This window comes from Malus sylvestris, chromosome 1 (assembly GCF_916048215.2).
Source record: "Malus sylvestris chromosome 1, drMalSylv7.2, whole genome shotgun sequence".
Classification (NCBI taxonomy): Eukaryota; Viridiplantae; Streptophyta; class Magnoliopsida; order Rosales; family Rosaceae; genus Malus; species Malus sylvestris.
In genome coordinates this window covers 10,630,789-10,657,371 of record NC_062260.1, presented here as the reverse complement: position 1 = coordinate 10,657,371, position 26,583 = coordinate 10,630,789, and the positions used below count along the sequence as shown (strand labels likewise).

The following is a 26,583-nucleotide window of genomic DNA, read 5'->3' as shown; positions in this document are numbered from 1 at the left end:
GTCACATGAGAACTCATGGTTGGGATAATGCAAAGTAGTCTTTTGACCTGAGGCATCACAGTTGTCTTGTGATTAAGTACTTGATCTTTGATTATGTCAAAGTCACCCCATCGGGGTGTCCACGACATCATTAGGGTTAAGCTACTTAGTCATGGAGACAAGTGAATGCGCAACAAGGGATCTCTAACCTTCAAACCGTTGGGGGAGAATACTCTATGATATGATTTAGAATCTCTGGCCAGAGTATGAATGAGATTTAGAAAAGTCGTTCTAAATCACATTCAAGGTAATCATATAAGCACACGAATCACATTGGATAGTAGACATGAATAAATAAACTATCAAACCAAACAATGTGGTCAAGAGTATTGTATTAGAGAAAGACCGTAGTGCATTTGTAATCCCAAACTGAATAGGTTCTTCACCTCTTCTGATTAGCTTGGGTAACCATGATATGCTGCTAGGTGTCACTCTTGGTTTGTGGAAGCCCTAAACGTGTATAATCACTAAAGGGAGAATTGAAAGTAAGTTTCAATTCACAATCGATTTGAAAGAGTTTGAATCGCCCACTGCCTTGCTAAAAGGAACCTAATGGATAATACACCGTGTAAGGTGGAGATTGAAGAAACAATGGAGATGAGTAAGAATAATTAAATGGTTTAATTATTTATGGCAAGGATTAATTAATATGTTAATTAATCAAACGAATAAGTTCGTTAAAGACCTCGGGATAGTTTTGGACCTTAAGGCCCAATGGGCTTCGAACGTCAAGCCCATTGACTTAAGTTGTATGACAACTTAATGACTAAATATTCACAAAGGCCCAAACAACCCAAATACACCCTAAGGCCGGCCATATTGTTAAGGGTAGTGAACTTGAACTTATTTACAAGTTTGCCACTCAAATGAATAAAGGTATAAATATGACTTTATAGCCAAAATTCATTTAGGGTTTCATTAGAGGAAATTGGTGAGAACATTTCTCTCCTTTTTCTCTCTAGGAGGCCGGCCCCTTGGAGGGTGCATCTAGCAATCCCACTACTCCAAGGTCACTCATTTCTTCTCCAATCTAACCTTGGTGAAGAGACTTAGAGGTTCTCAATTTTGAGAACTTGGAGAAACCTATTCTTCCATCCAAATCCATAGATTTTAGATGCAAGGAATGAAGGCCCTCTCTTTGGGTGATTAGCCTTTTCTTATGCAAAGAGGAATCTACAAAGGTATACAATTTCAACTCACTTTGTTTTGAGTTGAGTTTTGGTTCACCAATCTACTAGGCTTTGAATTTCATGGTTAATGTTTTGTTTTTAAGTGCATGCAAGCATGATTCCGCCTTTAATTGTTAATTGCATGCTTATAGATGTTGCTTAAATGAACATGTTTTCACAAAATATTCCTTCAAGTGGTATCAGAGCCTAGGTCTAGTAGTTGGTGAATCCTTTTGGGTTTTGTAGTTCATAGTCTTTGATTTAAAAGTTGTAATTGTTACAAGCTTTATTCTTGTTTATTTGAATGTAAATTTTGTTAGAAAATTTGCCATCTCAAATGTTGTAGATGTAGTTCATATGAGCATGAATATTGGAGCTAAAATTTGGTGCCATGACTTTGGGAAAATTCGGCCAAATCCAAAGGGTGGATTTTTGGGTTCTTGTTTGACTTGTTAAAAATGTTTTAAGGTAACTTTTGGAACCCCTATGTACCCTAGTTTGGTTATATGTTATTTCCCTAAAGTTTGAATGGTTTTGGAATGGTTTTTGGTGAAATATGTTCATGGAAAATTTTGAGTTTTTTCATGAGTGTTCTTCATTGTTCTTGACATTTTTGCCAAGAACAAAAAGGTTTGTGTTTTGATTCAAAGTTTTGATTTATTGCATAAAGTTTATGTTTTATGTTTTTCAAATGATTTAATGTGTTAGATATTTGTTTAAATTGTGTAAGAGATGTAAGAGATATTATGGTGGGTGTGAAAGGATTAATTTCCTTTCACACACACCACTTGCATCACTTGCATGCTTTATGTCAAAACTCACAAATCAACACACACATCACTCACACTTCTCTTCCAAAACCGGCCCTCCCTCAAGTGGGAGTACTTTTGGGGCTTTTATGCAATTACATAAAGTTTTGATACTTTTGTGTATTTGCACTTTGACCCAAAAGTTTACGTTTTTACGTTTAGGTCCAAAAACGCTAAAGGACAAATTGTTTTGCTCCTTTTATGAAGTTTTTACATTGTTTAAATTTTGGGTTCTAGTGTAATTACATGAAGTAGTGGACTTTTGTGTTCTTACAAAGTGACCCCAAAAGTTTATGTTTTCGCAATATAGCCCAAATGTTGTGGTTATTGCAAGATGGCCCAAATTAAGTAGAGAACAAAATTGTTTTGTCTCTTTAAATAAGAATTGGATTTTCATTTTGTTTAGCTCCATTTAAATCAATTTTATGGATACAAAAAACCAAATGAAAATGTTGCATTCAATTTAATTAGTTAAAGTGTTAATTAATTAAAGGGTGATTATGAACCTAAGCCTACGATAATTGAGCTATGTGATAGGCCGTTTCAAATTTGTTTGAACCATGGGAATGAGTAGATTAGATTTTGGTTGTAATTTGATTTGATCAAATGTTGTAAAAGGGCTTAAGCTCTTCTTTACTTTAAAGTAATTTGTTTTATGCAAATGTTGTAATGAGCATAAGCTCACCTTTACTTTGAAGTACTTCTTTCTTGCTTTATTTGATATGCATGAAAATGAAGTAGTTGGGTCCAACGCCCGTAAGACAACACGCCTTAATGTGATTAAACGCGTAACTAAAATCAATCACCATCCCTAGACCGAGATTCAACACAAGGCTCGTGTTGAATCTAAACAAAGGTTCATAATCATCCTAAGGCCCTAAGGCAACTATATAGTCCATCAAATGAATGCAAAGTTTATGTTAGTAGTATCATATACTCTTGCTTTAAAAACCGTTTTATAAGCATAGTGGGAGTATTATATACAACTAAATTCAATCAAATGGACCAATAGTTGTAATAGGACCAAAATTGTTTTCATAAAGATTAAAATGAATATTTATATGTGATGAGACCTAAAACCCTCAACCAAACCATTATTAAGTTGATAAGCGTGAGAGTGCTTTGAACACTCTTTCGTAGGCCTTCCACCGTGGTGGGATCCAATCGTTTATGACTTGTACACCGGCTTCACCCTATCATGGGGGAGTACAAAGTGCATGCTTATACTCAAGAGGAATCCATAAACATATGATGAGGTGAGTGTAGGCAACGAGGATGGCCGACATCGTATCATCGTGAGGCTATTCTTGAACCCCTTCACGAACTAAGCATGGTGGGAATGACTTAACTAAGTGCAATGGAGCCAACATCATATCATTGTGAGGTGACATTCTCTAGAGGCCAAATAAGATGGGTACTTGCATTAGTTGCAAATGAGTAAGCGTACTCTCTCATTATTATTAATGCTAGCCAACATCATATCATTGTGAGGTGGGCTTGGTAATAGTGAGTCTCCCATACCCTACTAGGAGTTTCATCCAAAACTCTCGAATTCCAATGAGGGATATGGAATTTGCCAAAAATAGTGGGTGGTGCTATTTGATTTAAAGACCCGAATCAAATGGCTTAAAATCAATCAATTTATATTCGTTATGTATTTGTTTACCAATATATTTGCAAACGCTATCCAAAACTTGACAAAGAAAAGCCGAAAGCTTTAGTTTCCGGACTTGGTACAACAATCCCAAAGATTGTCTTAAATGGATTGTATATGTACCTAAGTAGTCTAATCCTCACAATCTTCCTATTGATAATGTATCATTAGAAGAATATGTTAGAAAAAGTCTATCATAAAGAGGACAACACTTTTAATGTCATAATTCTTCACTTACAAATCGTTGTATGAAGAAATAGGAGTTGCTTTGAACAACTCTTAGTCAATGCAAACACTTAGTGCTTGTTTCTTTGTTATATAAACAAGGAACTTGAGAAGAAAGCACAAAGGCATGGACACTTAATGTGCCATGATTCTTCACTTACAATTCGATGTATGAAGAAATGAGAGTTGCCTTGTACAACTCTTGAAAGTTTGTAATTATGTTTAGAACATAATGGTTGGTTGACAAAAATAGTCCATCAACATGGACATATGATGATTTTGAATCATTGAGTGTTGAAGTGTTAAAACACTTCTAGAGACGGGAACTAGGCAAGGACTTCACCTATGTGTCCCTATCCTAATGGTTCACTAAGTTTATTGTAAACTATGTAGTAAACAATAAACCACATGCTCTCCAAAATGTTTGATGTGTATAACACAATTGAAATAAGTTTCAATAGAGATAGTGGGAGTTTAGGGACCATGACTATTGTAGTCAAAGGAGAAGTCAAATGAAGAAGATAAAATTAACTCCAAGGGAACAAACTTTCTTTATGAAAGGATGAACATTGGAAAGGGTATTTGCAAGAAATGTCTTGCAAGTGTCAAGAACACACCTTTCGAAGGTGTTGTAAATTGTTCTTGAATAGTTCAAAACAGTTGGTTCTTCTACTTGAATGCTTGATTCCGTATTAGTAACTATGTTTTACAATCGTTGTAAAAGTGTGACTAATAAGAAGTAGCAGATTAATGAGAGAAGAGAGAGTACTTCACATTCGAAACGTGAATCAAATGTAGATCTCTGCGAAAGCAGATGGTACTTACTTCCTCACATGAACTACCAAAGAAATTGGAAAAACATAGATTGTCTTTATATTCCAATTTTAAGGAACTAAATTCCGTCACTAAGTGAAATGGATAAATGTTTTGTTTGACAAAACATTGTTCTTTATTAATGAATGATTAGATTATTGTAAACTAATTAATTATCTCTATAGTAGAGATGATATGGTAGTGTTAACTGTTTAGAATATAATGATGCTTAAAACCCAAAAGGTTGCAAGGTAGTGACTAATCCCAACTAAGTTGTGATACCTCAAAAACATAAGTTACGAGTTGGTGATAGATGGATGCTTTGGATCGTTAGGTCCGGATCCAATACCTTCTTGTTAAAATTGTATGGAGGCAAAATGTTCGAAACTTTATTCTTTTGGAAAGAAGAAAGAATCACAAAGTTGTTGAGGTTAATTCACTTAGATGTTAGTGGCACTTGTCCACAACATAATACTACTCATGTTGGATGACATTCACCGAAGATCACTCTCGGTTGGACTATAGTTTATTTTGAATAAACACAAGTCCGAATACTTTGCAAAATGTTTCAAAGAATTCAAGAAATGTAAGTTGATGAGTAAGACATCTGAAGTATTTACCTCCTTAGATTTGATCCAAGGAAAGGTAACACTTTAGATGAGTTTCCTTGAAAGATATCAAAGAAAATAGCATCATAAGATAATGTATTTCTCCATTAGGAGAAGAACGAACTCGAATAAGATTTAGTTCGTTAGATGTTATCTATTACCCATATATAGGATATATACTTCTAAAACAATATGATTGTCAATGAGAAGATCTTCCAATATTTTCATGACTCCATAAGATGTAGTTGGAAAGAAAGACAAATCTTAAAACATGTTAAGATTTGGGGTTGTGTGCTTATAAGCAATATTTGTTTGATAACAATCTTGTAGGATATCCTTAAATTAACTTTTGGATATCGCTTCTATAAACCAACTAACAAATGTTGTTTTGTTGGGTAGTTCATTGTAATCCTACAATGTGATTTGCCTTAGAGCAAATGAACGAGAGATAGAACTCAAAGAATAGGTTCTTTGAGAAACAAGATAATGATCAACAAATATAACAACCTAATTCCTATACCACAAGCTCCAAGGTAGTCGAGAAGGATTTATAAACCGTCTCAGTTGAATGGTTTGAACTTTATGACTATGTCATAGAGTTACACCTCTTAATTCGAAAGAAATAAGAATGAAAATCCTTATGACTACATTGAGTGTATATATATGATATATACTTAAGGAAATGGTAAAGTACCATTTGACCCGAAATAATGAAACCTTTATAAGCTAATTTGTAGCTTAAGGTGACTACAATCAAAGAGAATGGTTGACTTTGAAGAAACCATCTTTGAGATAGTCTTGGTTTCAATTAATTCGAAGATTGCTAGCTACAACTAAATGGTGATTCAATGTTTGCACATGATATGGGTTTTTCGAAACCATTATTAAGATAGTCTTGATAATATATGTCTAAAAACTATGAATCACAAGACATGTAAGTTGTAGAGATCCAAAAATCATGAATCTTAGCAAGCTAGTGGGAGCTATAAGCATCTTATGAGAAAAGGATCAAATCGTTTGATTTCTCATAAAGATGTAAATGAATCTTTTGTTTACTAGGTTTACAAAAGGTTAGTGGGAGTTAATCATGTTCCTAAAATTTAAATATATATGATATATTAATTTTGGAAATGAAAAGAATACTTCTTCGTTAAAGTTATGACTTTAAAACATTATATGAAGATAGAATGTATATGGGAGACATAGTCTATATACATGGGATGGAAATCTATATTGATAGATTTCAAGATATAATTTGATTATATCAATCCCTAATAATAGACAAAAGATGCTAGGAAGTTTCTCATATGATGATAAACTTCAATTAGAAGGACGAGTCTAGTGAGACTAGCAAGTTGCCCTTCTCAAAGGGAACGTACCCTTTGACTCCCAAAGAAATAATGCGTAAATAGAATCCTTTATGCATACGCATAAAGGGGATTTATGTATTTCATATTGTATGAAAAACTTTGATATGAGTTGTACCTAGAACGGTACAAGACGATATCAGTGCAACCCCAGGATCAGAACCATGACAACTGTCAAGTGAGTCCTTAAGTATTTAAGAAATACTAAAGGATAAATTCCTCAAAGATCGAGGAAGAATTAGAGTAACGTAATGGAAGCGTAAATGTATTAGATTATGAATCTAATCCATCATTGGATGTTTCTTCATTATGAATGAAGAGATAAACGGATATCTCTTTATTATGACTAAAGAGATATTTGGATGGAAACATTAAAGTAATGACTTTAGTGTGTTCCATTATGAATGCAAAATATATTGCCATATAGAAGCTTACAACAATGTTGTTTGGATGAGAAAGTTCATTTATGAACTCTCTATTCGGTTCCAACCAGAAAGTGTATCTAGTGTATCGACACTATGACACTAATGGGGCGATAGCTCAAGCCAGGGAATCAAGGTCTCATCAAGGTCCGAACTCATATGAGAGACTAAACCACATGATTGAGAATCATGTATAATGGTGACGTCATTATTCTCAAGGTTGCTTCTATGGATAACATATAGATATCCATTGTCTAGGCCTACTATTCAGCCATTTATGAAATGACTAAAGAAGAGGTATCATCACTGATGACCAAGCTGATTGGCTCTAGTGCAAGTGGGAGATTGTTGGAAATGTGCCCTAAAGCCAATCATATGATGATACTTTACAGACATTTCACATGTTAAACTAATCTAGTTTAACTATAAAGGGCAAAGATTATTGTTTGAGCCGTCTCATATAAATGTTATATGCTTAAACGATAAAGTCCAAGGAATATGTGATTGGGAGAATGAGATCTAAAGACGTTAGATTCATGAGACCATTCTTTCGTAGACACATCCTAAATGTTCCTGATCATAGGATTGCCAATTGGGCATTGACAGTCCGTTAAGATCAGTACGTATTGTGTCTTCTCTCAGGGAGAGTGACTAGTCTCGAGTCATTGGTGTGTATGACATCAAGTCAAGTACGTAGGTGCTCAATAGAGAATGAGTTCACTGAACACGATCAACGAAGAGTTCTCATATTCATGTCACATGAGAACTCATGGTTGGGATAATGCAAAGTAGTCCTTTGACCTGAGGCATCACAGTTGTCTTGTGATTAAGTACTTGATCTTTGATTATGTCAAAGTCACCCCATCGGGGTGTCCACAGCATCATTAGGGTTAAGCCACTTAGTCATGGAGACAAGTGAATGCGCAACAAGGGATCTCTAACCTTCAAACCGTTGGGGGAGAATACTCTATGATATGATTTAGAATCTCTGGCCAGAGTATGAATGAGATTTAGAAAAGTCGTTCTAAATCACATTTAAGGTAATCATATAAGCACACGAATCACATTGGATAGTAGACATGAATAAATAAACTATCAAACCAAACAATGTGGTCAAGAGTATTGTATTAGAGAAAGACCGTATTGCATTTGTAATCCCAAACTGAATAGGTTCTTCACCTCTTCTGATTAGCTTGGGTAACCATGATATGCTGCTAGGTGTCACTCTTGGTTTGTGGAAGCCCTAAACGTGTATAATCACTAAAGGGAGAATTGAAAGTAAGTTTCAATTCACAATCGATTTGAAAGAGTTTGAATCGCCCACTGCCTCGCTAAAAGGAACCTAATGGATCGTACACCGTGTAAGGTGGAGATTGAAGAAACAATGGAGATGAGTAAGAATAATTAAATGGTTTAATTATTTATGGCAAGGATTAATTAATATGTTAAATAATCAAATGAATAAGTTCGTTAAAGACCTCGTGATAGTTTTGGACCTTAAGGCCCAATGGGCTTCGAACGTCAAGCCCATTGACTTAAGTTGTATGACAACTTAATGACTAAATATTCACAAAGGCCCAAACAACCCAAATACACCCTAAGGCCGGCCATATTGTTAAGGGTAGTGAACTTTGACTTATTTACAAGTTTGCCACTCAAATGAATAAAGGTATAAATATGACTTTATAGCCAAAATTCATTTAGGGTTTCATTAGAGGAAATTGGTGAGAACATTTCTCTCCTTTTTCTCTCTAGGAGGCCGGCCCCTTGGAGGGTGCATCTAGCAATCCCACTACTCCAAGGTCACTCATTTATTCTCCAATCTAACCTTGGTGAAGAGACTTAGAGGTTCTCAATTTTGGGAACTTGGAGAAACCTATTCTTCCATCCAAATCCATAGATTTTAGATGTAAGGAATGAAGGCCCTCTCTTTGGGTGATTAGCCTTTGCTTATGCAAAGAGGAATCTGATGAGTAGATTTTATATTATATATTTTACCCTAATCTTAGTATATTTTGGTTAATATATTGGAAGAATTTTGATACTTTGAATTGTATTTTCAATATAGGACTTTCGACTTCCTCTGGAGCAAAACAGGACCAAATGGACGAATTTTGGAGTAATTCCAATTGGAGGACGTTCGTGAGTCAATTAGCTTGATCGTATCAAAATTTGGGATTTTTCCACCAAGCAGTTATTTTCTGGCGATGAAATAAAGAAGCAGTGCGCAGTGCTGGAAAGTGACGTTTTTGGGCTTAAATGACGTTTTTGGAGCCCAAGATGACCTCGGATGGGTTCGTGGCCTTCTGGAAAAGTGTTCAGAATATTCCAAACATCAAATCCAGCTATATTGGGCCAGTTTTGGAGCAGCTTTTGGGCCAAAACGTGGTTGTTCAGATTTTAGACGAATTTTACTATTTTTATTTAGGGTTTTTATTAATTTTAGTTGGCGAGGGTTTTTGGTGGTGGCTTAGCAAATATATTGCTTAGCCGTCTACAGTTTTAGGGTACGCTTTATTTTATGCAATATTGGAGACAGAGAGAAGTGCTAGGGTTTTGAAGATTTTCTACTTGAAGGTGTTTTCAATCCTTTTCTTAATAGATATTTCTATGATTTCAATTATGAATATGCGGAACTAATTTCTTTTGCTAGGGTGAAGCCTTGAGCCTTAGCATGAATATGTGATTTTTATTAAATTTCTTATGATTGATTGCATGCGTACTTTGAATTGTTAATCACCGGGATAAAAACTATCTAATTGTCTTAATGCCTGATCACCATTAGGATCTTTAGAAAAGTAATTTGATGCAATTTTGGTCGGAAGGTTCCCTAAAATTGACGCTGGCTTCTTGTGATTAATAATTGTAATTTCTCTTAGGATGAATATCACGTCTTAAGGATTGCATGGTTTTTCAAAGGATTTTCATAAAGCATAATGAGTCTTTCATGTTCATATTTGATCCGAACGTCCGGACGGGTTGCATGTTAGATATACGTTCTACGTTGGAGGTTCCAAGTAGAATATGAATTAGAAAAATCTAACCTTCAAAGTGGCATGTGTAGATCATAAGTAATTGGTAAAAATTCATAGGATTGCTAGGTGATGGTGGAACCCTAGTGCTTTCTTAATTTGATTTTCTCAAAACTGTTTTCTTCTCTAATCCTAATATTGCAGATTGTTTATTTTAAATCATTAAATTCGTTTTTATTTTAATTAGCTTTTAAAATCAATCACTTCAATTTCTACTTTACAATCATTAATTGGAATCTGATTTGTTTCGAATTATTTAATAATCCCTGTGGAGAATGACCTTGCGAGATCCGTTTATACTACAATAACCTTGTGATTCTTGCAAGTAAAATAGGAGGTTTTTATCGCATTCACATAAGCAGTAAAAATCCTATCAGAATCTACAAAGGTATACAATTTCAACTCACTTTGTTTTGAGTTGAGTTTTGGTTCACCAATCTACTAGGCTTTGAATTTCATGGTTAATGTTTTGTTTTTAAGTGCATGCAAGCATGATTCCGCCTTTAATTGTTAATTGCATGCTTATAGATGTTTCTTAAATGAACATGTTTTCACAAAATATTCCTTCATTTGCGGCTACACCTAGGTCAAGCCCTAGATTGCCTATGTACCCTCATTGAGGGATCAAGTCACTCGTAGTTCCTTCATGTATTTGTTGGGGTTTGATTCCTTGTGTAGTTTCAGCTCGTGCAGGCAAGGAGTATTTGATGCCTTATGCAGTTTCAGCTCGTGCGGGCGAGGACTTTGAGCCATTGGAGCTTTTAATGCCTTGTGCAGTTTTAGCTCGTGCAGGTGAAGACTTCGAACCATACTTCAAACCATTGGAGCTTTTGATGCCTTGTGCAATTTAAGCTCGTGCGGGCAATGACTTTGAACTATTAGAGCATTTGGTGCCTTGCTCATTTTTAGCTCGTGCGGGCAAGGACTTTGAGCCATTGGAGCAAAACGCATCTTCGTGCCATTTGAGACTTGTTGTGGCTTTGTGCCATTTGATATTTGATACGGCTTCGTGCCATTTGATATTTGATACGGCTTCGTGCCATTTGAGATTTTTCTTTAGCTTCGTGCCATCTGGGATTTGATATGGCTTCATGCCCTTTGAAACTTGACATGACTTTGTGCCATTTGATATTTGATACGGCTTCATGTCATTTCAAACTTTTCTTCAACTTCGTTGCATGAGCAGCATACATTAATTGGAATCTAGGAACTGTGCTTGCAGACTTCTCTTTTACTCTTTGTATAATTTGTAATTATTTGGTCAAAGTAGCAAAAGTGAATTTAGTTTATATAAACCAGGGATTCATCTCGGTTTCACGGTTCAGACTGCCTATGTATTCTTAACGGAATCAAACTGGCTTAGTTTGTAAAGTATTTGATTTGGATTTGTAGACTTATGTTCAAACTTGGAAAAATAAGAAGCCAATTGGATTTATTTAAAACTCATATATGACCTTCGGTAATATCACCTAAAGGCTTTGCGAAATAGGAAATTGATTTGTCTTTTCCTTTTATTAGCCCAAGGCTTAAAGTGGGACTTAGAATCCCACGTGAGGTGCAAACTTCACTTAGCATCCCCCCGTGAAATGCTTCAGAGATCCCCTTATTTTTTGCTCCAATACTCAATGTTCTTCCTCCAAAAGCAAAAAGCAATTCTGATATACTTGGGCTCCCATGGAATTGGTTGTATTTTGAATTTCTATTTGGATTGGGCAACCATTGTTTTCCAAGTGAAGATGGGTAAGGTTTGTTGGAGCTCAGACTCTTTTTCAAATTACTTCAATTTACCATCATTTCCCTTTCAAATCACAAAGGCCTTTTTTGTGCAAGTCACAAGCTCTTTTATTTTTCTGTTGCATCGTTCTCTTAATCTCACCAAATTGCATGTGCTTATTTTATGGATTGAAAATAAAGAATGAAAAGGAAAAGAAGGTAATAGGCAGGTGACCCTATTTTCATTTTCTTTGTGTTCTGGATTTGATTTGGAATGAAGCTCTAAACTGCAACTAATTTATTGGTTTAATTCTTTCATGCAGGTGTCACCGGTAACGACATCTCTTAGATTTGGTTGTTGTTGTGACCTTTAGGTAATGAGCCTTATTGGGTTGTAAAAACCCCTTTTTTTTTTTTTGTATACTGGTAGATGATAAACCCCATTTGATGTTGGTAGCTTTCATAGCCTAAATTTATTTTAACTTTTCATTTGTCATGAGTAGCTTTCAGTACTAGTGTTGGTTTGATTTTTGACATGATTGTATGATTGTTGGACAAACTGTTTTGCAGAATTTGCTTATCCTTTTTCGATTTTGATCTGGTCTCCCCTAAGAGGTAATTTGAAATTTGAGTTGCGTTGTGTTTTTGTTTATCTTAGTGGCTTGTGAAAGCCTTGTTTTCCAACTTGTGTCTTCGGGGCATTAGTTTTTGTAGCTTCTAATGTATAGGGGAGAAGACTCATTTTATCCTCTTTATGGAGTCTTAAGCCTTTGTTTTTTCTTTCTTGAATGTGTAGAGGAAGGGTGCTTGCTGATTGTGACTGGTCAGTGTGAATCCTTTTTCATTCGGTGTTGAACATTGCTTCCACCTTGACTTAAAGGTATTTTCCATGGTTTTGTGAATTGCCGATGCCATTTGTAGGAATGCTTTTTGATGATGTGCATATTCTTTTGGTTGATGTTCAATCTCCTTGATTGCAGCAGACATTTGCCTTGGAGTAAAATTGGGAAAGTTCCACTATGTAGCAAAGGTTTCGAACTTCCCAAGTACTTAGAATTTATAAAATCAAGGAATAATGTTAATTTTTCCTTTCTGATTTGCAACCCAGAGTTTGTTGAAAACAAGTGTTAATTCAAGGCTCAAAATGTGAGAATTGCACTCTAAAATTTGTAGTAAAACATTCTTCGTGTCTGCAATATTTTGAATGAGTCTTGATGCATTAGTGTCCGGTTATCACTTTCCAGCATCTCTGCTTCTCCGTAGAGAGTCATATGACTAGTTTTGACAGTAGGCATTGGACGCTCTTTTTAGGCTTCCATTCATGTGTTGCCTTCAATACTTGCTATTCTTTCTCATCAACACTTGTGCAAAGTGATGCTTTTCCCAAAATCTTCTTGAAGCTTTGATTTGTCTACTAGTCCTTTGGATATTTAATATAAAGTTTGCCATATTAAAAGCATCTTTTGACTTTCTTTTTTTTTTGGAAAAGAACATGGCTCTTGTACAGAGACTTCGTTTCCCCCCCCCCCCCCTTTTTTTTTTGGTCTTTATCAAAAGTTAAATTGGGGAATTTCCTTTTGTGGAATCAGACCAAGCATGAATCAGTCAAGGGGAACAAAAGTTGTATTTGGCTTCTTCTCCCTTGTTCAGTTGTCCACAAATTAACTTAATAGGACTCTTTGTGGAATTTATTCAACCTTCACGTTTGGTCTGACATTTTGTAAAGCTGCAGAAGGACAACCCCGTAAAGCACTTAGGGGTTCGAACTTCATTTCTTGAAAAACATATTGATTTCCTCATAGTTCAAGTGTCACAACTTCACAAATGCACCTATTCTCTCATTGGACCACAAAGAGTGACTTTGCATATAAGACTTGGCTTCCTGTGTCTGCTTCCTTTGCTTGATTTTTTTTTTTTACAGATGTCAATTAGAATGATCCTTTGTTGTTTTCAAGTCTCTTGACTTTACCCAACATGACGTGAATGGCATTCATGTTATCTAGAAGACTTTTCTTCTTCCTCCTCTTCTGGAGTAATCTTTGAAGTGTAGAACACCAGTAGCGTGCCATCTTCTTAGAGCATGTTGTTCTACTTTTGCCAACAAGCTTTTGCACCTTTGGTGATTGAATGAAGAACAGGTTGCCATCAATATTTAAAGTCGAATGAAACTTGCTCTTTCTTTATCCAAATCCAATGCTTGTCGTGACATGGATTACTTCCTTTCTTTCTTGGCATGGACGGTGAGCATGGATCACTTAAATTTGATTGGAATTTCACGGGGTGGTTTAGACCAACCCAAAGAAATACATAGGGTTTGGGAGATTATTTATGCTACTATCAGTAGGGAGTCTAGATCCTCTTTTTTGTTTTTGCTTGTCGTGACACTGACTGCTCCTTTCTTTCTTGGCATGGATGGCGAGCATGGATCACTTAGATTTGATTGGAATTTCAAGGGGTGGTTTAGACCACCTCGAAGAAGTTCATGGAGTTGAAGGCAACGGCAAGGAACAGAGCTCTTAGACTTGGTTGGAACTTCACGGGATGGTTTAGACCACCCACAAGAAATTCATAGAGTTGACGACAGCGGCGGGGAGCAGAGCTCTTGTGTGTTTTTGTTCTCTTCAGATTTAGGCAGAAAGAAAACATGTGGCAACTGCCATTTTTGGACTACTTAATGTTGTTGTTGCCGATATAAAGGAACGCAGAGGCTACTAGCGTATAGATTCTTTGTTGACCAAAGTTTACTCAAGAAAACATCAGCCTGAAAAATAAAATTACCTTCTGATTATTTTTTGTAGTTTGTTCTCCTTCCCTGAAAGACTCAGTTCAAAATCGCAGGCAATGGGATTACTTCCTCTCATCTCCCGACAGTACTTCGTTGTTTCTTTTCTTTCTTAATTTGTCTCTCAATTTCTATAGAGTCTCTATTTCTTTTTTTGTGTCTACCTTTGTTATTGCAACTGATTCCTATTTATAGACATCTTAGGAGGGCTCTGGAGCTTTTACATGGGGGAGATAGAGGCCATGTCTGCCACCACTTTCTCTTAACCTCTCTCACCGATTGTCCCAATCTTTCACGTCCTTTTGTTGCAAAAAATGGGGAGCTCCTGTTTTGCACATTACTCCCCCTTTTGTAGGAAGGAATTCATGTCTTATTTTTTTTAATTTTTTTATTTATGGATGTTGATTTGTATGTAAAGCCAATCCTCACCTTTTGGGCTGGACTACATTTTTGTTTTCTCTTGTAGCTTGATCCAATTTGTATGGACTCTATTTTTTTTTTTTGTATGTTAATTTTTTGTTGTTTGTTTGTACCATACTTAGGGCCTCCGTATTTAGATCTCGTATAAATACTCGGGGGACTTAAATGTAATTATGTAATAAATGAATGGGCAAATATGTAATAAGTGAGAATCCCTTATTCTATAAAAGGACCCCTCACTCTCCTCATTGAGGGAGACCAATCCTTAAGCCTCCTCATCCCCTCAAACCTCTCAGATTGAGAAGAGCTCTCTCACCCTCAACAACTCTCTCTCCCTCTTCAACATCTTGGAGAAATACAATATCAATGTGGACGTAACCCAAACATTGGGGTGAACCATGATACATCTTGTGTTATTTACTTTCTTGTAGATTCACGGTCGGATTTACGTTGTTCCAAAACCTCTCCGGTTTTGTGCATCAACATTGTTCAACAGCATATAAAATAGATTACGAGAATAGGGGCATTTTAGTAATCACATGGATTTTCATTCAGATTCATGTAAATTATTAAACAGTTTACACGGCTCAGTACCATTCTTACTCTTATTTCTGAAAAATTTAATAAACAGTTTCAACAAGAATCTGATTCTGATTCCACCCTGTTCCAAACTCTTCCTCGTTTCAATTCCTTGCATTGTAGATTAGTAAGCAAGCCTTTTTCTTTTGGTTTTCTGTTCTTGGTCTATTTGCTCTCCAAAAATTCATGTTGCACTGTTTCATAAACTATAAATAATAAAGAAAGGATTGGTGAATTTATTGTCCTCCACTTATGATTAATGTATCTTCACTAAACAAATTTCATAATCAAAACCGGGCAATCTCTTATTATGACTTAAAGATCATATGAAGAAAAAATACTTAATTTGTAAATCTTTTAACCATTCATATACATCACGAAAATGCTACTTGTTAACAAAATCGTTGAATGATTTGACATGCATGAATGATTAAATGATTTTTCCTAGATGTAATTTTTTTATATAATGATAAAGAGAATAAATCACTTCAATTATAACGTTCCATCATAAAAGAAAACAAGCATTATCCTTTCTGAAATTCTGGAACAAAAACAAGCATTATCCTTTCTGAAAATCTGGAACAAAGTTACCACTTTATAAGGGACGTGTTATCAGTCATCTTCCATTATGACACCTGTCTTCTCCACAAAGATAAAGAAACTGTAGTACGGTCAAAGAAAAGAAAGGAGACAAAACACTTTTTGTTAAGTGGACAATTAATCAAAAATTAATAGTAGATTCTGCCTGGGGAAAGGATCAGTCCTGCAAGATATACGGATCTTTGAAATTAAATTCAATGATTAAAATTATTATAACTTTTAAAATGAGTCATTGTTTATAACTGTTTCATCAAATTTTAAAAGCATGAATTATGTGCCTGGACTTGGTGGAAATGATGATTTCCCTAAGTTGGCATCGTATTATGGAGAAATATTAATATATAATGAATAATTAAATTGCATATATGTTTAGGATGAGAGATTTTTCAATGTAACCGTCACACGAGATGGTACACACGTGTCTCTGTATAAATAGTAGATTATGTGTGTTAAAAGATTAATAACTTAAAAATTAAAAATTAAAAATTTTCACCACTTACATAAAAACATATGATGTATCATCCGTATTTCCATCACAACTAAAAATTTCTCGTTTAGAACAAAGCATTGCAACAGCATTGGCACTTAGACCAAACAATAACTCAGAAAAATAAAGATTTTTTTTTTCTTTTCTAATAAACTTGCATTATTGAGCACACTAGTAGGAAATAAACAGTTACCCACCAAAATTATCAATAATTCCCAGAGCCACGTCACAAATATGCTTCAAACCCTCCTCTCTTCTTGCTAGCTCTGGAGGATAAGCCAAACCTGGGTACCTTTTGAAAGCATTGTGGCAGGCATTAGGGTAGTCTGCGGCTGCAGTGATGTGCATGTAAGCATAGTCATAAGACTCTGAGCCCAAATCCTGCACTGAAGCTTGAAGGGCATCGCCGGCGTAGCCGTACTTGTCGGCACACTCCTTGAGGACCTTCTTCAAGTTTGTATCGGTTGTGCTTGAGCTAATGAGTTGAGAGGACAAGTAGGATGAGGTGGCGGTTGCATTTGCCATTCCAATCCCAACCATAATAACTGCCAACCCCTTTGTGTCTGCATTTTTGCTTGTGGGAACAGATTTGAGGGATGAGACGCAGAGGCCATAGTACTTTGTGTTTTTGCATGTGTTCTGGATCAGGGTTGAGTCAGCATGGACGAGAAAATTAGGGTTTTGGTGAGGAAATGCAGTTGTGAGAAGAAAGAGCAAGAAAATAGTAGAAGAACCCATCTGAGAGTATACTTTTTTCTTTCTTTTTTTGGCTCTAGATTTTGGTATGGAGGAAAAGAGCGAAGGAAAAGTAGATATTAGGTATTTTTCTATGGTTGAAAGGCAATGTAGGAGATGCATTGGGTGTTTTGACTTTGTGCGTCCAGTGAGCTGTATGCATAATTAAAGAGGAAGAGGCACTATTTGGCAGGAGGCTATGAAACCATGCTATGCATTGAGGTCTTGTTTGGCAGAAACCTAAATGCCAAAACGTGAGTCACGGGTCGCAGATAAACAACAGTTGAGACTTTCAGTCCAATGTTCTCTTTTGAGTACTGAAGTGTTTTGGTGGTTTAATTTGGGAATCTTGATGAAACGTACTGGCCAAAGACACAATGAAGAAAAAGAGCTCGGTAATCTTATTTTGTGGTTGAATATCAGAGTGCGGAACAAATAAGACTACAAAATAATAGGAATTTTATTGAACAAATTGAGAATGCCAAGACGGCTACAAAAACCCTAGAGACTACATTGTGAATAACTTATTCTCAAACTAAATTACAAGCTCTATTTATAGAGCAATAAACCTAAGAAACCCTAATGCTTAAATGCCAAAAATACCCTACTACAAAATCAAATCAAATCTTAATTAATTTCCTAAATAAACCTAATAAATTCCAACACCCCCGGTCAAACTCATGGCGGTATACGACATGAGTTTGCCAACAGACGATGTGGATGCAAGCTTTGTTATGCTAACTTCCGATGCCAATTTCAATACAAAATTCCATCGGTGCAAGTGCAAGATTTCAATGCCAGTGCCAGTGCAAGATTCCAATGCCAGTGCCAGATTTCCATTCCAGTGCCAATGCAAGATTTCCATGCCAGTGCCAGTGCAAGATTTCCAATGCCAGTGCCAGTGCAAGATTTCGATGCCGATGCCAAACAAACAAAAAAAAAATCCAACAATTTTTTTTTCCTTTCTCTTTTGCCCGCATGGGCCTAAAAAACCTAACCCTTTTTTTTTTTTTTTACTTCTGCTTTCTTCATGCAGCAACCAAGTCGAGGGAAAGAAAATGGATTGCAGCCAACAGAACAACTCCAATGCAATTGCAGAATGACTCCATACGAGTTGCGACAGATCCAACTCATAGGAATCGAGTCCGGGTACCGTGCGAGTTCAAGCACATGGTGGGTGGATGGTTCTGCAGATCCAGATGGGGTAGGCGCAGTGGAGGTGATGGCAGATTCCACCTTTTTTTTTTTTTTTTTAAACAAAGTAGACCAACGACAATCTAAACAACAAACAAGACGGACAAACAAACTGATACGAATCAAGGGCAGATTAAATCCCAAAGGATCAAACCTGCTTTGATACCAAGTTGAATATCAGAGTGCGGAACAAACAAGACTACAAAATAATAGGAATTTTATTGAACAAATTGGGAATGCCGAGACGGCTACAAAAACCCTAGAGACTACATTGTGAATAACTTATTCTCAAACTAAATTACAAGCTCTATTTATAGAGCAATAAACCTAAGAAACCCTAATGCTTAAATGCCAAAAATACCCTACTACAAAATCAAATCAAATCTTAATTAATTTCCTAAATAAACCTAATAAATTCCAACAGTTATAATATGCCATTTAAGTTAAGGGGTGAATAAAAATGGGAGAAATTTTTAGTTGTGACAGGAACACAAGTGGTACACTACGTGTTTTAATAAGAGTGACAAGAAATTTTATTTTTTAAAATTATTAATTTTTTAGCATACATATCTCACTATTTGTATAGTAACAAGTAGTGTACCACCTACCGGTCACACTGAAAAATCTCTCAAAACATGGACTCGTTGTCAGTCAATATATAACTCTTTTTTGAATTTATATATTTCATCATTGGGAGATTGATTTTCGCATTGATGATCTTAGTAATATTACCGTTTTAGATAGATGACCTATAATGGGCAAGAAGAAAGTAGACTATAATTGTAGTTTGAACACCAAACACCAAACCCTCTGAATTTGGTTCTCTCAAACTGTGCTACGCAAGACGAGAGTGAAGCTGTCAAATAAAAAAAAAAGGTATGCCAACCAACATTGATGTGTAGTTCGGTTCGCCTAGTCCTTCATCACATTTCCCAGTTTGGACTTTGTTTTCTTTATCCACTAAATTGCTTAATTTGCATCAATAATATAATTTTATTTCTCTCAAAACTTGAGTTTGGACTCTAGTTGCTCTCGCACCTAAAACACCAAAACTTCATTTGCCACGGTTTTTCCTTTTGTGACGAAATCAAGGAACAAGAGTAGAACAAGTAGCGTACCTGGGAGAGGAAGGATTGAGCGGATTGTTCATCGGAGATGGGACCGGCGATGGCGATGAATTTGCTCTTCTTGATCTCTTTTTCGAACCTCACTATATCCTTGATGCCCGTATACGCGCCGCCTCCACCACTCCTGTTGCTATTGCTGCTGGTTGTGACGGCGGTGGTGCCCATAGCCCAGATTGGAATGCCTAAGTGGAGCTTGATCGGTGCTACCTACTGGTAGATTTTCTGGATATTTGGATTGAAATTACGTGCCGTTATTGCTGCTACTGGTACTGGTATTGGTATTGGACATTTCAGTTGTGGTGGGAAATTTTAACTCACGGTGTCGTTTCACTTGGCGCCTAACTATTGCTTCCCTTTATTGAGAGTTCAAATCTTCTACACCCAAAAGAGTATGTGGCATCTCTGTAACTTGCTTGAAACTTTGACATCATTTTGCGCCACGAAATCATTCATTCTCTTTATCGTACAAACGTCATAACTCGAATAATTCATTCTCTTTACAATCGTCTAAAAATTATTTATAAAAAAAATTCATTTAATTTAGTGACCGTTTATCCACCATTATGAATAAAAAAATTAATCATGAACAAATTATTTGTTAACATAACCATCGATTTGTTTGACACATAGATGTCAATACAGAGCATGAATTATTCGGATAAATGATTGTACAATATAAACGTGATGTCGCATAATGTAAATGACCCGTTATGGCGTGGCACATCGCCTTGCCAAGTTAAGTTTGTCTTGTCATGACTCTGTTATCTGGTTTGTGGAACCCTCAGATGTTATAAGGGTGGTGTGAGTGCCAAGTGTACCAGAAGACGTGTGGCTATCCAGGTTGAAGTGCAAAAATCGCTACCAGAAACAAAATGTTGGCAAACGATAAGATTGAAGAGAAGAAAACGCACTCGAAATGTGAATGAATAATGACTGATTTCTTTTCAATAAGATAGTATAGATATTAACCTTAATGAGACCTTATTACCTTAATCCTATTCTCCTACTTACACTTCAGCTCAAACCTCGATAAAATGTTCGAGCTCATTTCTTTTCTCCATCTGCTCGTAATATATAGCTTACATTCCGAAGGTTGGAATTCGACCATACAAATTGCTGCTGCTCGATTTCCCTACTACTACTACTACTACTACTACTACTCCTACGAATCCAATCAATCCGAGGTTGACCTTCTACGATGTCTACTTCTGTCGCTACACAAAATTGCGGCATTCCCTTCCCCTTCCAAGTTACGGCCTTTTATACCTACATCCAAGTTGGGAAACAATGAAGATGTGATCCCAGCGGACGAATGCCTGCTGTATTGGCTGTACCAGTTGGGTCCCATTTCGCCAAATATGTAATCCGAGAAATCTTCATTGCTGGAAGACTCCTTGGTGCTCACTGTGCTACAAGAACTTGCATCCGATGAGCTAAATATGGATGAACTCTCACTCGATGAATCTATGGCAGGAATTCTATGAGTTGCATGGAATCTCCAATCATCTGGATCTGGACTTTGCGATTGATTGTTGGTGTAAGGCCTTGGAACTGCGGAGTTACATCTCGACTTGGATTTGGTATGGCGTGCAGGAACAGCTTCCAAGTTCCGTCTCTTGGATTTCCCACCATTAGAAATGGCACTACTTCCTAGCAAGGCCGGGGGACGTGGGGTGCGCCTAGAAATATCAAATTTTTAGGTGGTTTGCCAAAACAAAATTACAAAATGACTCGAAAGCTTAGTCCACAGGCATGTTACCTTGCATAAAGTAGCATGTATGCTCCTTGAGATAAGACCCTCTTTAATTCCACAGGTTCAACCTACAAGAGCATATGGCACTGATAAGTTCTTGAAATTATTAACAAAAATTATAAATCAAAAGCAAAAAAATCTCAAGCCAATAATAGACATTCTTCAAACATTTCTTTTCATAGAATCAGGTCTAGAATGCATACATGCGAAATTCATTGGCAGGTTTCATGCCTCTCATCGAAAAAAGAATGGAGATATTCAACATAGCAGACAATGTTATATATTAATCAATTTCGTCAAAAGGCATAACAAAAAAAATGCCTCTTCCAACCATTGATTCAGGCGGTGTGAATGTTCTACTCAGAAAATAACCAAATAAATAACACCAAGTCCCAACTGAGATGGAAATATAAGAAATGATAGGAAAACGTACTGAGCTGTCATCAATCTTGAACCACTCCCCCTGATTGTTCTTTACATAACATACATAATGGCCCGAATACGCAGCATTCATAATGTCCAAGTGAACAACCACAGCATAAAGACTGTACAAAGGGGATTTATCACTTGTTTCACCCATATACGGGGACATGTTGAGAACCTCTGGGAACCTTATTGACTTATTCAGCTTCTCAAAGTTACGAGACTGCAGTCATCGACAGTAATAGAAAAAACACCAATAATATTAAACCAATAGGTGAAAAGCACAATTCACAATTGATAGACAATAACTAATTACCTGAAATCGCTTCAATACAATTGTAAGAATATTTGGTGCCTCCAAAACTGTTAATTTCTTTCTGGCTTTCTCATAAGATTTACACCTTCACAAAAGTTGGGAAACAACATACATCAAAGAATTAGAACAATAGAAAAGGAAGACTTAAGACCCACCTGGAAAAATAGTTTTATACATGGGTAACATAATGAATGTAAAATTTTCCAGGCCACCTAAGAAGATAGGTTGAATTGCCCAACCGAAATCGGGGAAAAAATGATTTCGGAACTAGCATTGAGGTAGGTGAGCACTCTGGGACTAGAAACTCCACTATATTACATGGTTCCTCAGCTATAATCAGACCACAAAGTCCCTTACAAGTCACATCAGAATCCTATTCCTTTTTCAAACAATGTAACAAATATTAAGGTCGGTCTCTCTATGTAATGTAAGCGTTTTATCCTTCAACATAAAAAAAGAAAAACATTTATACTGAAGCTAGTGAACCAACCTGCTACAATGGTACCTATTATTCCCGTCCAAAGTTTCAGTAGCCGTAAATTGAGCAAGAGCCTCTTCAAGAGTTCCAATTTGCCCGTCGATTTCAACTGTAAGATCCATCATCCGCTCAATTTGCTCAGATTTTCCAAGGCACTTCGTGCACTTTATCTGAGAATCCCAATCATGACATCACAAAAACATACCATGATTTTTATTACCAACAGTAAAATGGGTTGTGCTTTTGTACAAGGACAATCAATTCTACACAAAAAAATATAAAAAAAAAAAAAAAAAAAAAAAGGTAAATCTTGACAAAACGACAAAAACAGAAACTACCTTAGATCGGAGATAGCCTCCAAAAGTCATGCCTACTAGAGTTGTTTCTTCAGCCAAAGGACCAACAGCCCCAGCTTCCTTAAGACAAACAGATTGCATGGTATCAACAGCATACCTGCCATCTTAGTAACTGATCATATGGTACATATTTGCAAAAGGATAAGTAGATCTTATAACTGGCTCACCATTGAAGTAACTCATCGCATGGTACCTATTTGTAAAAGGGAAAACAGATCTTATATGAAATATTTCTCCAGTTGAGTTTTTAACTGGCTCACCTCAAAAATTCATGAGCATCTTCTTCCCTCCCTTGACCAAGATGAATTCCAATTTTATGTATTTTGGATAGTATCCTGATAGGGGACAGTAAAGACTTCCCTTCTCTTGCCTTCAAAAGCAAAACTTCAAACTCACAGATAAAACACCAGTCCTTCTTTCGACCTGGCATACGGGATGAATGTGTCAATTAAAAGGCCATCAAACACATGGTTCTAATAATTGAACTGGCTGCAAATATATCTTATATATAGGAGTCAGGAAACTTGCATGCTCTTGAATGGAGCCCTTGAAGAAGATAAGAAACAAGGGGCCGAGTAAATGCTAAACATTGAAGCACAGCGTTAGCATAACAGCTGAGAAATCCAAAGAAAAAGAGATTATCAGCAAACATTCAATGAACTTTTGAAAGAATACAATAAAAACACTTTTAAAAGAAAGAAAGAAAGAAAAAAAAAACGAAGAATATTCATTACACAATTTGCAACTGAAGAGAACATGCAAAATTCAGCATATGAACAAAGTAAAATTTGCACTAGTAGGATTGTAAGCACAAGTTCACAAAAGGATTTTCAGAAGAAAAAACTGGTTACACTTTATGCAATTTCTTTATGTTACTATGTCATGTGCCTAAAGAACTCTCCACATCACCTGTTCCCACAATTCATGAGTCCAAAGGGGTAAAGATCAGCACTGTTGTTGGAGTATAGTTTCACGAACAGGTCATATGGAAACAATACCTGTCAATGATACAGTATAAAAACAAAATTGGTACTAATCGATAACACTGGAAACTATTAGTAAAGGAAAAAAATACATATTTGAAAATAACCTTGTATTTTCCAGTCTCATCTCCATGACTTGAAGGGTTGCATTTCAGCTGTTTTGAGGATCTAAACTGCTGCACAACTTTCCTCATAGATGTTTTCAATCCATTACTAGAATTTTGCGGCAAGCTTGGGATACTACCGAATTTTGCAGGCAATGCATGATAAGCTTCGATTTTTTCAGACCTAGAAATGGAATCGAGATGCCCCTCAGTGGTCGAAGATGGCTCATCAACAGAAGCACTATTTGACTGAGATCCATCTTCTTTAGACCCATCTTCCCTGTCATTACTTGATGAGCTTTTGGACTTAGAGGCATCAGTAACTAACTTTTCTGTTGAAATAGCTCTTCTAGACTGCTTCTTACTGCCAAGATTTTCAGGCTGAGCCTCACCAGATACATTTGCATTTGCTTTAGGAAATTTTTGTGTAGACTCAACCGCTTTATCAGTATGACTCGATTTCATCTTATATAACTTGTTTTCACAAGACATGTCCTCTTGATGATTCACCAGCTTAGTACACTCTAAGGGTGATGACATATTCCTAGGCTGTTCAGGAGCAACAACATCAGAAAGAGGTTTCCTTGATTTGTCATCCCATGATACGGTATTGGATGGAGTTAAATTAGTACGTGATCCTTTCCCATCTGCATAAGGTTAATTATATCATTGTCACCCATCATGAATGATGAAATGAGGCTTCTTCAGAAAATAGAGATTTTTACTGTTATCGACAAAATCATACCGTGATGTAAAACTGTGTCCCCATCAAAATCACTCCTGTCTTGGAACTGCATGGAATCGATTGAAGGCTGACATTCATCCTTGTGACCTTGTCTCCAATGGATGATTTGACACTTACCAGAACTACACACAAATGTTCAAGAAAACAATGTTTATATCTACGCGAGCATGTCCACCCCATGGTAATTCAGATTTTGAGTTCAGACATACAGCAAGGATTCAACGAAAGCCCATAATGTGATGTCTTATTTTTTTTTTTTAAAAAAGAAAAAAGAAAAATGAAGTTGGCTTGTATACTTAAATTTGGTGATAAACAGCTAGCTGAATCCATCGCGTAAATAACGCAATCAAACACCAATAGAACAAAATAATAAAAATAAAGAGTAGATTATACTGCAACAGCAAATGCACAAACATAACCATCCAGAAAATGTACAAACCAAGCAAGAAAAATTACAACTTTTAAAAGCAAAACGAACCAGTATCGGACAGCCTTGCATTTAGAGCAGCGCATTGTGGTACTGGCATAGCAGACGGCACAATGGTACGGCCAGGACGCCGGCTGCACCACTGGAGCGAAAAAAGCCGTGGCCTGAAACTCCGCCACAGCTGTCTCTTCGGAAGCCATAGCCACAAGCCTCAAGATTTCCTCTTTCTTCGCCGCCGCATTCTTCCACTTGTGACAAATCACGAAGAAGGAGAGCAAGATGAGGAGCAGCAGCAGGCCCTGAAACCCTATAATTCCGGGGACCAGCATTGATCGGAGCTGAGCTAATATTAGCCGGCGTCGAGGACAAGTCCAGAGCAGAGAAACCCTAGGATGGTTTTTTTGCTATACATAAATCCGACGGCGGTGGAGGTGGCGGTGCCGGTGAGGGGGTAGGGAGAGGAAATGGGGGAAATTGGGAGGGGCAGAAAGGGGATTTGAGTGGGGGTAGTGGTGGAAATGGGAGAGATGAAGCATCTGGTGGGATGTGGGCGGTGGAGGAGGGAGGAGGAGGAGAGAGATGGAAAGGGAAAGGGGGAATGAATGGGATGGGGAATATTAAGTCGGATCCGAGAGTGGAGTGTCGGGTGGCGACGATTGGTTTTTTGTTCGGTTTTTGTTTTTTTTTTTTTTTTTTTTATCTCAAATCGTCATTGAATCTCTAGTGTTTGTCTTGTCCAGGTTACTGTGGATTTTACCGCGTGGATTCATTATGGAGGCATAATTTTCTATTATGTCTTTATAATTCTCTGTAAATATCAAACGCGTTAAGCATCATGTCCTAAAAAGTGAAATTTTGAAAAACAAAATCTACTTTTGACTATGTTAAAAGATTTATAATAAATACATATTGGGTTTGTACATCGAGATCCCAAATCATAGGCTATTTTTAGAGCGAGTACAATTATGTTTTTTCAATAATGCACTCTTAACGTCTTCATTTTGAGGACATGTGAGGTCCTCTTTCATTTAAATCCATAGATTAATCCAACGATTGATTAATTAATAATCTTATATTATCCAGTTGCACCCTAATAAAATCATAATCTCAATTAAAAAAGAAAAAGAAAAAATAATTCACATGTGAAACCTCCTTCGGGCAAGCCGTCTTCTTCCTCTCCTACTCTCTCTCCCCTCCATTCCCTATCTTTCCCTCCCCTCCAT

At 36.5% G+C, this 26,583-nt stretch overlaps 2 protein-coding genes across 3 annotated transcripts; both read right to left on the bottom strand.

Annotated features, from left to right (window-relative positions):
- Positions 1–16,728: 16,728 nt before the first annotated feature.
- Positions 16,729–17,674, bottom strand: LOC126625365 (cell wall / vacuolar inhibitor of fructosidase 2-like). Its single transcript, XM_050294466.1, has one exon. It carries the CDS (start codon positions 17,575–17,577, stop codon positions 16,909–16,911), a length of 669 nt encoding a protein of 222 aa, XP_050150423.1. The 5' UTR covers positions 17,578–17,674; the 3' UTR covers positions 16,729–16,908.
- Positions 17,675–20,692: 3,018 nt separating this feature from the next.
- LOC126625350 (ubiquitin carboxyl-terminal hydrolase 17-like) lies at positions 20,693–26,041 on the bottom strand. 2 transcript variants are annotated; one of them, XM_050294458.1, is made up of 12 exons: positions 25,412–26,041; positions 24,934–25,055; positions 24,192–24,835; positions 24,011–24,099; positions 23,630–23,715; positions 23,362–23,524; positions 23,084–23,198; positions 22,773–22,915; positions 22,268–22,352; positions 21,962–22,174; positions 21,535–21,596; positions 20,693–21,454 (listed from the first exon to the last, which is right to left on the bottom strand). In XM_050294458.1, the coding sequence occupies exons 1-12, from the start codon at positions 25,687–25,689 to the stop codon at positions 20,950–20,952; spliced, it is 2,505 nt and encodes an 834-aa protein (XP_050150415.1). In that variant the 5' UTR covers positions 25,690–26,041; the 3' UTR covers positions 20,693–20,949. The 2 variants fall into 2 exon arrangements, with proteins under 2 accessions (XP_050150415.1, XP_050150408.1); XM_050294451.1 differs by having other exon boundaries at positions 22,758–22,915; positions 25,412–26,040.
- Between the last annotated feature and the right edge of the window lie 542 nt (positions 26,042–26,583).

Coding starts and splice junctions, on each gene's coding strand:
- LOC126625365 (XM_050294466.1), bottom strand. CDS start 17,577: ATGCATCTCCTACATTGCCTTTCAACCATAGAAAAATACCTAATATCT.
- LOC126625350 (XM_050294451.1), bottom strand. CDS start 25,689: ATGCTGGTCCCCGGAATTATAGGGTTTCAGGGCCTGCTGCTGCTCCTC. Junction 23,525..23,629: donor AGGGCTCCATTCAAGAGCAT/GCAAGTTTCCTG, acceptor CCCGTATGCCAG/GTCGAAAGAAGGACTGGTGT. Junction 21,597..21,961: donor TCAAGATTGATGACAGCTCA/GTACGTTTTCCT, acceptor ATGCTCTTGTAG/GTTGAACCTGTGGAATTAAA.